Source organism: Pleurodeles waltl, chromosome 10 (genome assembly GCF_031143425.1).
Source record: "Pleurodeles waltl isolate 20211129_DDA chromosome 10, aPleWal1.hap1.20221129, whole genome shotgun sequence".
Taxonomy (NCBI): domain Eukaryota; kingdom Metazoa; phylum Chordata; class Amphibia; order Caudata; family Salamandridae; genus Pleurodeles; species Pleurodeles waltl.
The window spans coordinates 203,987,458-204,001,122 of record NC_090449.1 but is presented as its reverse complement, the minus strand read 5'-3'; the positions used below and the strand labels follow the sequence as shown (position 1 = coordinate 204,001,122).

Here is a 13,665-nt window from a genome sequence, read left to right as displayed (position 1 = left end):
GGCATAAGACATGCTGCAGCCCTTAGAGACCTTCCCTGGCATCAGGGCCCTTGGTACCAGGGGTACCAGTTACAAGGGACTTACCTGGATGCCAGGGTTGTTCCAATTGTGGAAACAATGGTACATTTTAGGTGAAAACACTGGCGCTGGGGCCTGGTTAGCAGGGTCCCAGCACACTTCTCAGTCAAGTCAGCATCACTATCAGGCAAAAAGTGGGGGCTAACTGCAACAGGGAGCCATTTATTTAAACCCAGGAACCCTAAAACTTTCCCCCAAATTTCAGTGGATAGGCGGAACTCCTAAGAACAACCCTTCTAAAGCTTATCCCATGAGAGAACCACTAGGGTTAACCCCTGAAGAATTTCAGTATGTCTATACTCCTTGGACTAGGATGGACTTTCAATGAAGACTTCTCCAACTTAAGAGAGAACTCTGATGCATGGTATTTAAGGGTAGAGCAGGTATTAAAGCTAGGTGACTTGACATGGAAGGACTTTATACCATGTATGCTATAACTGCATGTAGGAAGCTGCCTTGGTGGGTGGTGGGTACCCAAGATACTTGCACCTTATACTAGGTCCAGGTATCTGCTCTTAGTGAAGTCTAGGCATTGTCTAGAAGCCAGGCTCTCTAGAGGTAGCTGTGAATGAGCAGCCAAGGCTGATTTAGGAGGCATGCATAGCTCATGCAAAACCACTTTAGTCACACAGCACTTACACACATGAAAGAAAGCACTCAGTTGTACAAACAAAGATACTTATATTTGATCACACAATACCACAAAGTATTAGAAGGGCAGCCCTCCAATAGGAGGTAAGTAATACACAAATTATATACACTTGTAAACAGAAATAGGCATAGAAAAGGGTAGAAAAACTGTGCACATGTAAATAACCAATAGGGGGAGCCCAAACTATATGCTAAAAAAATGGAATGTGAACACAGGACCCCCACCTAGGGAAGTGGAATGTGTAGAGGGGAGCCAGGAATACTAGAAATCCACAGAGTTAAGTAATACAGTACCTCCCAGTGACCAGGAAAGCGGGAGTAAATCATTGGAATTTCCCTAAACCACCCAAAAGGAAGTAAAATATAAAATGCAACTCCCAGACAAGACTGCAAGAAACCAACAGTGGATTCCTGGAGATGAAGACCTGTGGAGGGAGGGGACCAAGACCAAAAGTGTCAGTAGGAGCTACTACCTATCTAGCTGTACTTGCAGGAGTTGGTCGACGGTGAGGGAGAATAGGTAAACCCTGCAGACGGAGAAGAGTTCTAGATGGATGCAGGTTATGTCCCACGCTGGAGTGAAGATTGCAGATGGGTGTCGGTGCAGGAATTCCACCAGCAAGCCTTGGCAAATTCCTGGTTAGTGGAAATGTGGTGCTGCTGGGGACCAGCAAGGCCCAGGAATCAACTCAGGAGAGGGTACCCTCGGCGACACAGAGCTCACAGGAGCAGAGGCAGCACCCACAGGAGTCCCAGAGGACAGGGACACAGAAGTCACAGAAGGAGCCCACGTACCACTACAGAAAGTGATCCCAAGCAGCAGGAGAACCACAGAGGCATGTGCGTCGCAGGAAGGAGTGCTGGGACTGGAGCTACACATTGCCCAATAATCCTTTGGAGGAGATACAAACAAGCCTTGGCAGCTGCAAGAGATGTGGTGCACAGGGGTACAGTCCTGTGTGGGAAGGTAAAGGCTTACCTCAACCAAAGTTGGACAGCTGGCAGAGAGGACCTAGAGGACTGCTCCAGACCACCGCCCGTGATGCAGGACCCACGCAGCTCAAGATGTGGGGAGATCCATGCAGCCGGTCGTCGTTGCAGCAACTGCCTCCAAATGTAGGGAAGTGACTCCTTCACTCCAAGGGAATGTTGCACTTAGTGGCAGGAGCCCTGGAAACACTGTTGCAGAAGAGTTTTTTGGAACCAGACTGTCGAGACCTGGAGGTACCAGTCACAGTTCCAAAGGCCAGAAGTCGAAGTGAAGGTTGCAGAGGAATCCCGCTGGAATCTTGCAAGCCAAATCTGAGGACCCCGCCCAAGAGAGACCCTAAATAGGCCTGAAAGGAGGGTTTGTCACCTATCCAAGTGACCACCTATCAGGAGGTGGGCTCCGACATCACCTGACTGGTCACTCAGATGCTCCAGAGTTCCCTGCCAACCTTTGCTTCAAGATGGCAGAACCCAGGGGACCCTCTGGAGCTCTGAGCACCACCCCTCAGGTGAAAGACAGGGGAGTGGTCACTCCCCTTTCTATTGCCCAGTTTCGCACCAGGGCAGGGAATTGGGTCCCTGAACCAGTGTTGACTTTTTTATGCAATGAGGGCAACAAATGTGCCCTTCAAAGCATACCAGTGGCCTGGGGAGGCCCCCACTCCAAAGCCAGTCACGCCTATTTCTAAAGGGAGAGGATGTTACCTCCCTCTCACAAAGGAAATCCTATGTTCTGCTTTCCTGAGCTTGCCTGCCATAGGGGTGACTTAGTGGCCTGGTGCAGTGACCTTTCACGCAGGCTGCCATTGCAGGCCTGCAGAACACTATGCATGGGCTCCCTATGGGTGGCATAATACATGCTGCAGCCCATAGGGATCCCCCCCTGGTACCCCAATGCCCTGGGTACCATATACTAGGGACTTACATGGGGGCACCAGTATGCCAAATTTGAGATGAAAAAGGTTCCAGCACCTATGTTTAAAACGAGAGAGCATAATCAATGGGGCCCTAGTTAGCAGGATCCCAGTGAACAGTCAAAAATACTAATAAACAGGCAAAAAGTGGGGGTAACCATACTAGAAAGAGGCTACTTCCCTACACTGTACATTCCAAATTGTGGGCTAAGGTCCAAAACATGAATGGCACCATTAAATGTACACAGGACTGTGTTTTCTTTTAATGTAATAAGTATCTGCTTACCTCTCAAATGTGTGCATCATACGGACAGAGAATCTGATGTTTGGATTGTCTACCTGATATTGTGCCAAACAAATGTTACAGTTGATGTTTGGGTTCTGTATAAATCTGATGTGGGTAGGAGTCTGTTGACCCCATTCAGATTGTTTTAAGAACAATACTGTATTGCCTCGAATATCACAATATTCTACTTTTCGAAAAGGAGAGATGGGATTGCAGGAGGTAATATCTGCATTTCTTAAAGAAGGAATACTGGTAGAGACAAAGGGGAGTGCATGAAATTCCCCGATCCTTAGCATACGCAAACAAATTAAGGGCCCCTCAAAACCTGATGAAAGGTGCCTCGTACGAGACCTTTGCCAGATTAATAACATAGTACAGCCCAGGTTTCCTGTAGCATTAAGCCTAGCAGGCTTTCTAATACAAAACTTCTTAAGCCACTTATTTTTCAGTCATACAGGCCTCAATAAATATACTTGCCCACTTGTTATGGCAGTCATTTTATCATGTTGAGCTATTTTTGGACCTACTTGCCCCTTCTGACAAGTTGACGAATAACAGATGTTATGTTCAGTCAGAAAATGAATCCACTTAAACAGGTCTTTAAATATTGTTCTTATCACATTTGCTCTGTGTTCAGAGACGGAGGTCAAAAGTCAGTTTGTCTTTTTTCATTCTGACTTCAGAGTTCTGGGATATTGTAAGGTGAACTGTCTGACATGCTGCAAAAAGTATCAAATGAAAGGCTGTACAGCTTATCTAATGCGTGGCACGGCGGCGAGGGCGTGGCTGGCGGGTGGGAGTGTAGAAGGTCAGGCGGTTGTTGAGGTACCTGGGGCCCAGGTCGTGGAGGGCCTTGTGTGCGTGGGTGAGGAGGCGGAACGTGATTCTCTTGCTGACGGGGAGCCAGTGCAAGTCTCTCAGGTGTCCGGAGATGTGGCTGTGTCGGGGGATGTCAAGGATGAGGCGTGCGGAGGCGTTCTGGATGCGTTGGAGTCTTTTCTGTAGTTTGACCGTGGTTCCGGTGTAGAGGGTGTTACCGTAGTCCAGTCGGCTGGTGACGAGTGCCTGGGTGACCGTCTTCCTGGTTTCGGTGGGGATCCATCGGAAGATCTTTCGGAGCATGCGTAAGATGTTGAAGCATGATGAAGAGACGGCGTTGACTTGTCTGGTCATCGAGAGGGAGGAGTCCAGGATGAAGCCCAGGTTGCGTGCGTGGTCCGTTGGTTTGGGTGCGCTGCCCAGGGCAGGGGGCCACCAGGAGTCGTCCCAGGCAGAGGGTGATGATCCAAGGATGAGGACTTCCGTCTTGTCCGAGTTTAGTTTCAGGCGGCTGTTCATCATCCACTCGGCTACGTCTTTCATCCCTTCGTGCAGGTTGGTTCTGGCGGCGGCTGGGTCGTTGGTGAGGGAGAGGATCAGCTGGGTGTCGTCGGCGTAGGAGATGATGTTGAGGTTGTGATGGCGTGCGATGGCTGCGAGGGGGCTCATGTAGACGTTGAAGAGGGTGGGGCTGAGTGAAGATCCTTGTGGTACGCCGCAGATGACTTCGGTGGCCTCGGATCTGAACGGGGGGAGGCGGACTCTCTGGGTTCTTCCGGTGAGGAACGAGATGATCCACTCTAGAGCCTTCTCTTGAATTCCGATGTTGCGGAGGCGCTGCACTAGGGTGCGGTGGCAGACCGTGTCGAACGCTGCGGAGAGGTCCAGGAGGATGAGGGCCGCTGTTTCCCCATTGTCGAGCAGGGCTCGGATGTCGTCAGTGGCTGCGATGAGGGCGGTCTCGGTGCTGTGGTTGGCTCGGAAGCCGGACTGTGAGTGGTCGAGGGATCCATTAGTCTCGAGGAAGGCGGCCAGCTGTCTGTTGACGGTCTTCTCGATGACTTTGGCAGGAAACGGGAGGAGCGAGATGGGGCGGTAGTTCTTGAGGTCGGTGGGGTCTGCTGATGGTTTCTTCAGGAGGGCGCTGAGTTCGGCATGCTTCCAGCTCCCCGGGTAGGTGGCGGTGTTGAAGGAGCAATTGATGATGTCCCGGAGATGGGGTGCGATGGCGGAGTCGGCCTTGTTGAAGACGTGGTGGGGGCATGGGTCGGTTGGTGATCCGGAATGGATAGTGTTCATCGTATGGATGGTGTCTTCGATGCTGACCGGGGTCCAGGCGCGGAGGGTGGTGTTGGGGGGCGTGGTCTGTGCGCCGAAGCTGTTGTGTATGTCGGCGATCTTGCGGTGAAAGAACGAGGCGAGTGAGTCGCAGAGGTCTTGTGAGGGGGTGATGTCGTTGTTTCCGGCGCTGGGGTTGGAGAGCTCTTTGACGATGCTGAAGAGTTCCTTGCTGTTGTGTGCGTTGTTGTCTAGTCGTTCTTTGAATGCTTTCTTCTTGGTGGTGTGGATCAGCTGGTGTTTACGGGACACGTACTTGAGGGCGGTCATGTTGTCTGTAGTCGGGTTTTTTCGCCAGGCTCTCTCGAGGGTGCGGCAGTTCTTCTTGAGGTCGTTGTTGAACCAGGAGGCTTTCTTGCGGTTGGGCCTGATGGGATGGGTTTTCAGAGGTGCGAGGTTGTCAGCGCAGTTGGTGATCCACTGTGTAAGGTTGTTGGCTGCTTGTTTGGGGTCCGCTGAGCTGGCGGGAGGGTTCTGGCTCAGTGATGTGGAGAGCTGGTCGGTGGTGATCTTGTTCCAACTCCTGCAGGGAGCCGGTTGTGGGTGGTGGTGAGTCGTGGTTTTTCTGAAGCTGAAGTGGACGCAGCTGTGGTCTGTCCAGTGGAGTCCGGTGGAGTGGCTGAAGGAGATGTACTTGCTGGAGGAGAAGACTGGGTCAAGCGTGTGTCCGGCGTAGTGGGTGGGGGTGTTCACCAGTTGCTTGAGTCCGAGGTTGGCGAGGTTGTCCAGCAGGGTGGTGGTGTTGTTGTCGTTGTTGTTCTCCAGGTGGAAGTTGAGGTCCCCTAGGAGGATGTAATTGGCGGAGGAGAGGGCGTGAGGGCTGATGAAGTCTGCGATGTCTTCGCTGAATTGTGTGCGGGGTCCTGGGGGTCTATAGATGAGGGTGCCTCTGAGTGTGGTCTTGGGGTCGGTGTGAATCTGGAAGTGGGTGGGACTGTGAGGAATCCACAGGTAGCTAATGTATCCACCAGAAAAGTCGTTACCGAAGGTAAGCAACTCGTTCTTCTGATGGATACAACTACCTGTGGATTCCTCACCTAATGAATAGAGTCCCAAAGCAGTACCACGCCCGGAGGTGGGTGCCTAAATGGTCAAACCAAGAAATCCTGCAGCACTGACCGTGCAAAATGGCCGTCCCTTCTGACCTCAGAGTCCAAACAGTAATGTTTCGCAAAAGTGTGAAGGGACGACCAAGTTGCGGCCTTGCAGATGTCAACCACAGGAACACCTCTGGCCAAGGCCGAAGTGGCCGACTTAGCTCTGGTGGAATGAGCTCTAATGCCCTCAGGAGGGTCCTTCTTTGCCAAAGAGTAACAGATTTTAATGCAAAGAACCACCCACCTGGAGAGTGTTCTCTTGTGGACTGCCTTTCCTCTCCTCTTGCCCACGTACCCGATGAACAGCTGATCCTCCAGCCTGAAATCCTTTGTTCTATCAATAAAGAAGCTCAACTCACTCACTCTCCTTGCAGATGTTATAGCTACCAGGAAAACTGTTTTTATAACCAAATACCTTAAGGGGCAAGAATGCATAGGCTCAAAAGGGGATCCTATAAGGAAAGTCAGGACCAAGGACAAATCCCATTGCGGCATAACAAATGGTTTTGGAGGATATTTATTTAGAAGACCTTTCAAGAATCTGATAACAATAGGGGATTTAAATAACGATGGTTGGTCTGGAAGACAAATGAAGGCTGACAAGGCCGACAAATAACCCTTAATGGTAGCCACTGCACAACCTTTCTGCGCTAGAGACAGAGCAAAAGACAAAACGTCCGATAGATGAGCATGTAAGGGATCAATCTGCCTCTCTCCACACCACGCAACAAATTTAGACCACCTATTAGCGTAGATAGATTTAGTGGAGTGTCGCCTGGCCGCTAATATAACATCCACTACATCAGGCGGGAGAGAGAAGGAACTCAGGTTGCCCCGTTCAATCTCCAGGCATGTAGGTGCAGACTCTGGAGGTTGGGGTGTAAAACCTGCCCCTGCGACTGCGAGAGGAGGTCTGCCCTGAAAGGGAGACGGAGCGGAGGGCACATTGAGAGTTGGAGAAGGTCGGAGTACCACACCCTCCTTGGCCAATCCGGAGCTATTAAGATGACTAGCGCCCGGTCTTGGCGAATCTTCCTCAATACTCGAGGAATCAAGGGTATGGGAGGAAACGCGTAAAGCAACTGGCCGCACCAGGTTATCTGAAACGCGTCCCCCAACGCTCCCTGCATCGGATTCTGGAGGCTGCAGAATAACGGACAATGCGCGTTCTCCAGAGTGGCAAACAGATCTACCCGAGGAAACCCCCAACTTTGGAAGATTAAACGGGCTTGATCTGGATGGAGACGCCACTCGTGGTCTGCCGAGAATTGGCAACTGAGACCGTCCGCACGTACATTCAAGACCCCGGCCAGATGATTTGCTACCAAGCAAATCTGATGGTCCTTTGCCCAGGACCATAGTCGAAGAGCTTCTCTGCAGAGAAGGTACGACCCTACTCCTCCCTGTTTGTTTATGTACCACATTGTGGTAGTATTGTCCGTCAGGACCTGTACCGACTGACCACAAAGGGAAGGGAGGAAGGCCTTGAGAGCCAGACGTACAGCCCGTAACTCCAACAGATTGATATGAAACATCTGCTCCTCTGGAGACCAAAGGCCTTTGATCTCCAGATCCCCCAGATGAGCTCCCCACCCTAGAGTGGAAGCATCCGTTATGACCGTGGCCACTGGTGGCGACTGCGCGAACGGCTTTCCTTGTGAAAGATTGTTGCTCGCAATCCACCACTTCAAGGACTGGAACTACCGCTCCATTTCGAAACATTGGAACCAATTCCTGAATATCTTGAATCCGCTGAGGCGGAGGAAAGGCTCGACTCAATGTTGTATCCAGTACTGCCCCTATGAACAGGAGGCGCGGAGAGGGCTCCAGGTGAGATTTGGGCTCGTTCACCGAAAAACCCAGGTCGAACAACAACTGAGTCGTTGACTGCAGATGATGCGACACAAGCTCCGGCGACTTGGCTTTGATCAACCAGTCATCCAAGTAAGGGAATACTGCTATCCCCTTCCTTCTGAGCTCTGCCACAACCACCGACATCACCTTCGTGAAGACTCGAGGTGCTGAAGTAAGACCAAACGGAAGGACCGCAAACTGATAGTGCTGCGATCCCACCATAAACCGGAGATACTTCCTGTGTGACTTGAGTATCGGGATATGAAAGTAAGCATCCTGCAAGTCGACAGACACCATCCAATCTTCCTTGTTCAACGCCAAAAGCACCTGAGCTAGGGTCAGCATCTTGAACTTTTCCTGTTTGAGGAACCAATTCAAGATCCTCAGGTCCAGGATTGGTCTCAACCGACCATCCTTCTTGGGAATCAGGAAATACCTTGAGTAACAACCTCGACCCCTTTCCTGCTCTGGGACCAACTCCACCGCGCCCTTTGAAAGGAAGACTTGTACCTCCTATTCTAGCAACAGGAGGTGTTCTTCTGAACAATAAGATGGGCGGGGAGGGATGAGGGGCGGGAACTCCCGAAAGGGAAGGGTGTAGCCTTTTCCCACAATACTGAGAACCCAAGTGTCCGTTGTAATAGTCTTCCACTTGCGGAGAAAATGCTGTAATCTTCCCCCTACAGGAGAGGAGTGAGTGGGAAACGGTGGAAGCCTAAGGCTGCTTTCCCTGCTGCACCCCTCCAGAGGACGAGGAAGAGGCAGAGTGCTGCTGAGAGGCTCCTCTGGTGCGGGCCCTCCCTCTCCCTCTAAAAGATCTATAGGGATGGGAAGAGGCAGGTTGCTGGAATCTCCCCCGAAAGGAAGAGGAGGAAGAGCCACGCCCAAATCCCCGAAACCTCCTGAAAATCCTGGAAGAGGCAGAGGAAGAAGGAGCTTGGAGTCCTAACGATTTGGCTGTGGCCCTGCTCTCCTTAAAACGTTCCAAGGCCGAATCTGCCTTGGCGCCAAACAGCTTGTCCCCATCAAAAGGGAGATCCAATAGGGTTGACTGCACATCCGCAGAAAACCCCGAATTACGGAGCCAGGCCTGTCTCCTTGCCACCACAGTCGTGCCCATTGCTCTGGCCACCGAGTCGGCCGTGTCCAGCCCAGACTGAATAATCTGGGTCGCGGCAGCCTGGGCATCTGAAACAACATCCAAAAGACCCTGGGGAAGCTCCGTAAACGATGAGAAAATGTCATCCATAAGAGCATGAATATATCTCCCCAGGATACAAGTTGCGTTGGTGGCCTTCAACGCCAGACTGCAGGACGAAAAGATTTTCTTGGACTGCGCATCCAGTTTCTTCGAGTCCCTGTCCCCAGGCACCGTCGGGAAAGAACCAGGCGCTGATTTGGATGAACAGGAGGCCTGCACCACCAAGCTCTCCGGTGTAGGGTGCCTAGAAAGAAAGCCAGGGTCAGTTGGTGCAGCTCGATACCTCCTGGCTACGGCTCTATGAACCGCTGGGGAAGATACTGGTCTCTTCCACACCTCTAGCACCGGATAAAGCAAAGCGTCATTAAAACAGCAGTAGAGGCTCTACCGCAGCTGAGGCCGGATGAAGCACCTCTGTCAGAAGGTTCTGTTTTGTCTCTTCCACCGGCAAAGGCAGGTCCAGAAAACTAGCTGCCTTCCGTACCACTGCGTGAAAGGAAGCAGCCTCCTCCGTGTATTCCCCTGGAGACGAAAGATCCCACTCAGGGGAAGTGTCCAGCCCACTGGCTGTATCTAGACCATGCAGTCCATCACCCGAGTCCTCTAGTTCTCCTTCTTCCAGGACTCGTTGGTACTCCTGCTCCTCTAATAAACGGAGAGCACGTCTCCTCGAATGAAGCCTTTGCTCGATACGCGGAGTCGACAATGCCTCCGCCGAAGCCGAAGATCGGCGCCGATCTTCAGAAGCCACCGACGACGCGTCTGGCGCCACAGGTAGCTTCAGCGCCGATGAAAGAGCACTCGGAGCGGATGGACCCACCGGAGTCACAGGACGAAATCCCGATGACGGAATGGAGATCTCCGGGACCAATCCCTCCGAAGTCACCGGAGCGGCCACCGGCGCCGAGCCCACGTTCCCAAAAGGGAGAAAGGGCATAAAGGGTGCCGGCCGTAGAGGCGCAGGATCACCCAATGAAAAGGCCAAAGGGCCAGCCGGAGCACCCCCTGGAGCCATCTGTTGGAAGATGGTATACATCGCATTTAGGAATGCGGTACTATCGGCTCCAGGGGTGGGAAAAGCCGGATACTGGGGTGCCTGTATCGAAGGCGACGCCGACGCCGGCCTCGACGTCTGCGACGCCGGAGACAACACCAGAGGCTGCACCACTTCAATCACCGACGCCTGTCCAGGTGAAGTCGGTGACGCCGGAGAGGGCAACGGCATCGATGGATGCGGCGTGACCGTGGGACTGACCTCCCAAGTCCTCCGGCGCCGATCCGAAGACCTGGAACGAGTCTCCTTGCTTGAATGGCGCTGTGATTCTCTACGGCGCCGGGAGTCTCGATGACGCCGATGCCTTGGCGAAGAAGACTTCTTATGATGTTTTTCTTTCTTCGACTTCGCCATAAACAACTTCGCCTCACGTTCCTTGAGGGCCTTTGGATTCATGTGCTGGCATGAATCGCAAGTCGAGACGTCGTGGTCGGAGCTTAAACACCAAAGGCAGTCGGAGTGAGGATCCTAATGTGAGCGAATGCATCCTCTCTCTTCTGCTGAGTGCTGATTTTGTGCAGGATTACAAAGGATACCGAGGCAGACCACATGCTTGTCCATCCATCCTTGTCAAGCTTATGTTCAATAAAACAATGGTAAGTTTACAACCCAAAGCTAGTGACCAACATGTTCACCAGTGGTTTGCTGTCTGTTCTGATCACGAACTTCTTGCACTCACAAAACATTCTCAAACTGTCTGTCGCACAAGTGCATGCCAACAACTCACATTTCATCAGAGAATAATTCCTTGTAGCGGGGCTTAAAATCCAAAATGCACAGAACATTATCCGTTCTTCCCCTTTCCTCCTGTGCAGCACCACTACACCCAAACCATAAACACTCACTTGAAATACACCAGCGGTTCCCAACTTTTTGTCTTCTGTGGACTCCTACTTTATCATTGCTGGAACCTGGGGAACCCCACTGAATCATAATTGGAATTACCCACCACCCCTACTGAGTCATTACTAAAAGCTGGGGACCTAATCTGTTAAAATTGTTTAGTTTTCTAAGCAGTCACAGACCCCTGAGAAGTTTGAGGACCCCGGACCACAGGTTGGAAACCACAGACTTACACGTTTATGCCCCATCAAAAATGGTTGAAAAAACAAACTGAGCCAGTACAATTTGTTATGTTCTCAAAGCATTCATTTAGCTCCAGGCACCTTGCAAGCATTACAATATTCTTTAGTAGCTTTCATAATTCAATTTTACGTTTTTAATTTTCTATCAAACTGGATTAAAACTCACTGAGATCCCAGAATGACAACAGCTGTTCCTTAGAATTCAGTTCCTGTGCGCTAACAATTCCAACAGTATGGCCGCTCTAGGGTTGCGCCCATTTCTCCGTAATATTGTCACCTAACTATTCCACCTCGGACTGACCACTTACATTTACTGCAGGGGTAAATGAATATTTTTTTTAACAATGCCAAAATATTCTTTAGATCAGCATTGTGCTCTGCCCTTCCCAGATACCATCCTTCCCTTCATGGAAGGCCTTCACTTTTTCCAGCCCCGCCAAAACTTTAGTCACACCCTTTGAAAACTGAAACTCACTCCAACAAACCAAATTTAAGTCTTTTACATAAGTAGGCTCTGCTGTTATGAACACAGCAGAATGTTTTGAAATCTCAAATTCAACTTTAATGATACATACTCATAAGATCTACAGTGAAAATAAATGTGGCTCATGATTTTGTTCAGAATCCAAGACTATGCAGTTTTACATCACCTGTGCTCTTCCACAAAACTCACTAGAGACATCAACAAAGCTCTCAATAGGTTAAATTATGTCATTTTCCTACAAGCCACTTCTCCTTCAATTTACTTCAGTAATTCAGTGGTACATTTCTTAAACTTGGTCCAACAGCATTCTTTTTTCAGACTGTTAATGACTAGCTTCAAACTGTTGACTGAACAACAAAACAGAGGATTTAGAAGTTATGCTCAAGCGGTGTGTTCTGACAAAAATCTGACTTAAGGATGTATTTGGTGATGTCATTAAGGATTTCTCACCTGACTGCACAGATTATGGCGCATCTCCCAGTTAAAATAGGTGTAGTATATTATTAAAAAAAAAAAAAAAAAGCCTGGTGTGCCTGAAATTAAATTCCAGTCAATCCCTGTCTTTGGAATCTTATGTGGCTATTTCCATAACATTTTTTAAATACCGCTATCAAGTGCTAAGCAATCCGTGTGTGGAGTTATTCTACCATTTATGGATGTCTCAGAATCCCATTTCAGCATATAAAGTTGGATTAAACAAATCATTTCCAGGAGCATGAGCTGACACATTATTTTTTAATGTTCACGGAAGAACACGCAGATTGTCTTTGGCACTTGTGACAAGTTATGAACATGACAAGACTGTATCCCACTAAATAGCATAGTCTTAAAATAAAAAAATAAGCATTTTACCTTCACAAGAGACAGGTTCTTCTTGCGGCCGGTCACAAGGTGTAGCTGTAAAAAAAAACAAAAAAAACAAAAAAAACAAAACAAAAAAAAAGTTATCTATAGGACTGAATCTACAAACATTAGATTCGTCGGCTACCTTAGGATGCAAATGAGATGTTGACAATAAACCCTGCATCTGTCTAAATCCAACTCTTACTCATTTATATCAATTTGGTTTCCATAAGGAATCTCTCACCGAAGAGTAACGTGTGTATCATTCAACTCGCACATGCACAGATTCACAAATAATTCATTAGATTATATGGATCTGAATAATTGTAAAGCTTTTTCATAGACGCAAGACAGCTGGTAAGTAGTTCTGAGGTGTAGTTGATTTATGTGTTAACTGGTACCATTCCCTTCCAATCAACATGAGAGCCAAACTGAATCTTATCTTGCTTTTAAAAATGTTACCATGTACACTTATTTTCAAACATTTACTTTGGATACTATGAAACCAATCACTGTAAAAGCATGTGTAGTTGCAAACTTATTTGATTTAAACTAAAAGTAGGTTGTTGATATACAGCCAACTGTAGTCCTTATTTTAGCCAAACTTTTACTTTAATTTTCTGCAATTAAATTAAAACATGCCCTACTAGCTCTTCATTAAAACAGATAATCACTAGCTATGAACCTACAAACAGCAAATCAGTCACACGTGGAAGAGTAGAAAATTATTTTCTATTCCTGGGTTAGCAACATTCAAGTACTTCAGTTGGCAATGGGCATTTCAAAAATGCAAATATGAAGAAAAAAAAAAATCAAGATGAGGTTTGTTTGTGGATTGCAGAGAATACTCAAAAATTATTATCTATTCAACAGCAGTATGTAGGTCTGGTTTGGCTAGGTCCTTTTCACTGGCAATAAGCACAGTTAGGAGACAGTGTTATTACATCAAAGGGAAAAGAAGAATACCAGAC

General features: G+C 49.1%; 1 protein-coding gene across 2 annotated transcripts in view; it reads right to left on the bottom strand.

Moving 5' to 3' along the window:
- Positions 1-13,665, bottom strand: part of GSPT1 (G1 to S phase transition 1) — a 560,974-nt gene that overhangs the window by 502,680 nt on the left and 44,629 nt on the right. For both annotated transcript variants that reach the window (XM_069210181.1, XM_069210182.1), the window contains exon 2: positions 12,704-12,748. In XM_069210181.1, coding sequence (XP_069066282.1) covers positions 12,704-12,748 — 45 coding nt within the window. The remainder of the gene's footprint in view (positions 1-12,703; positions 12,749-13,665) is intronic.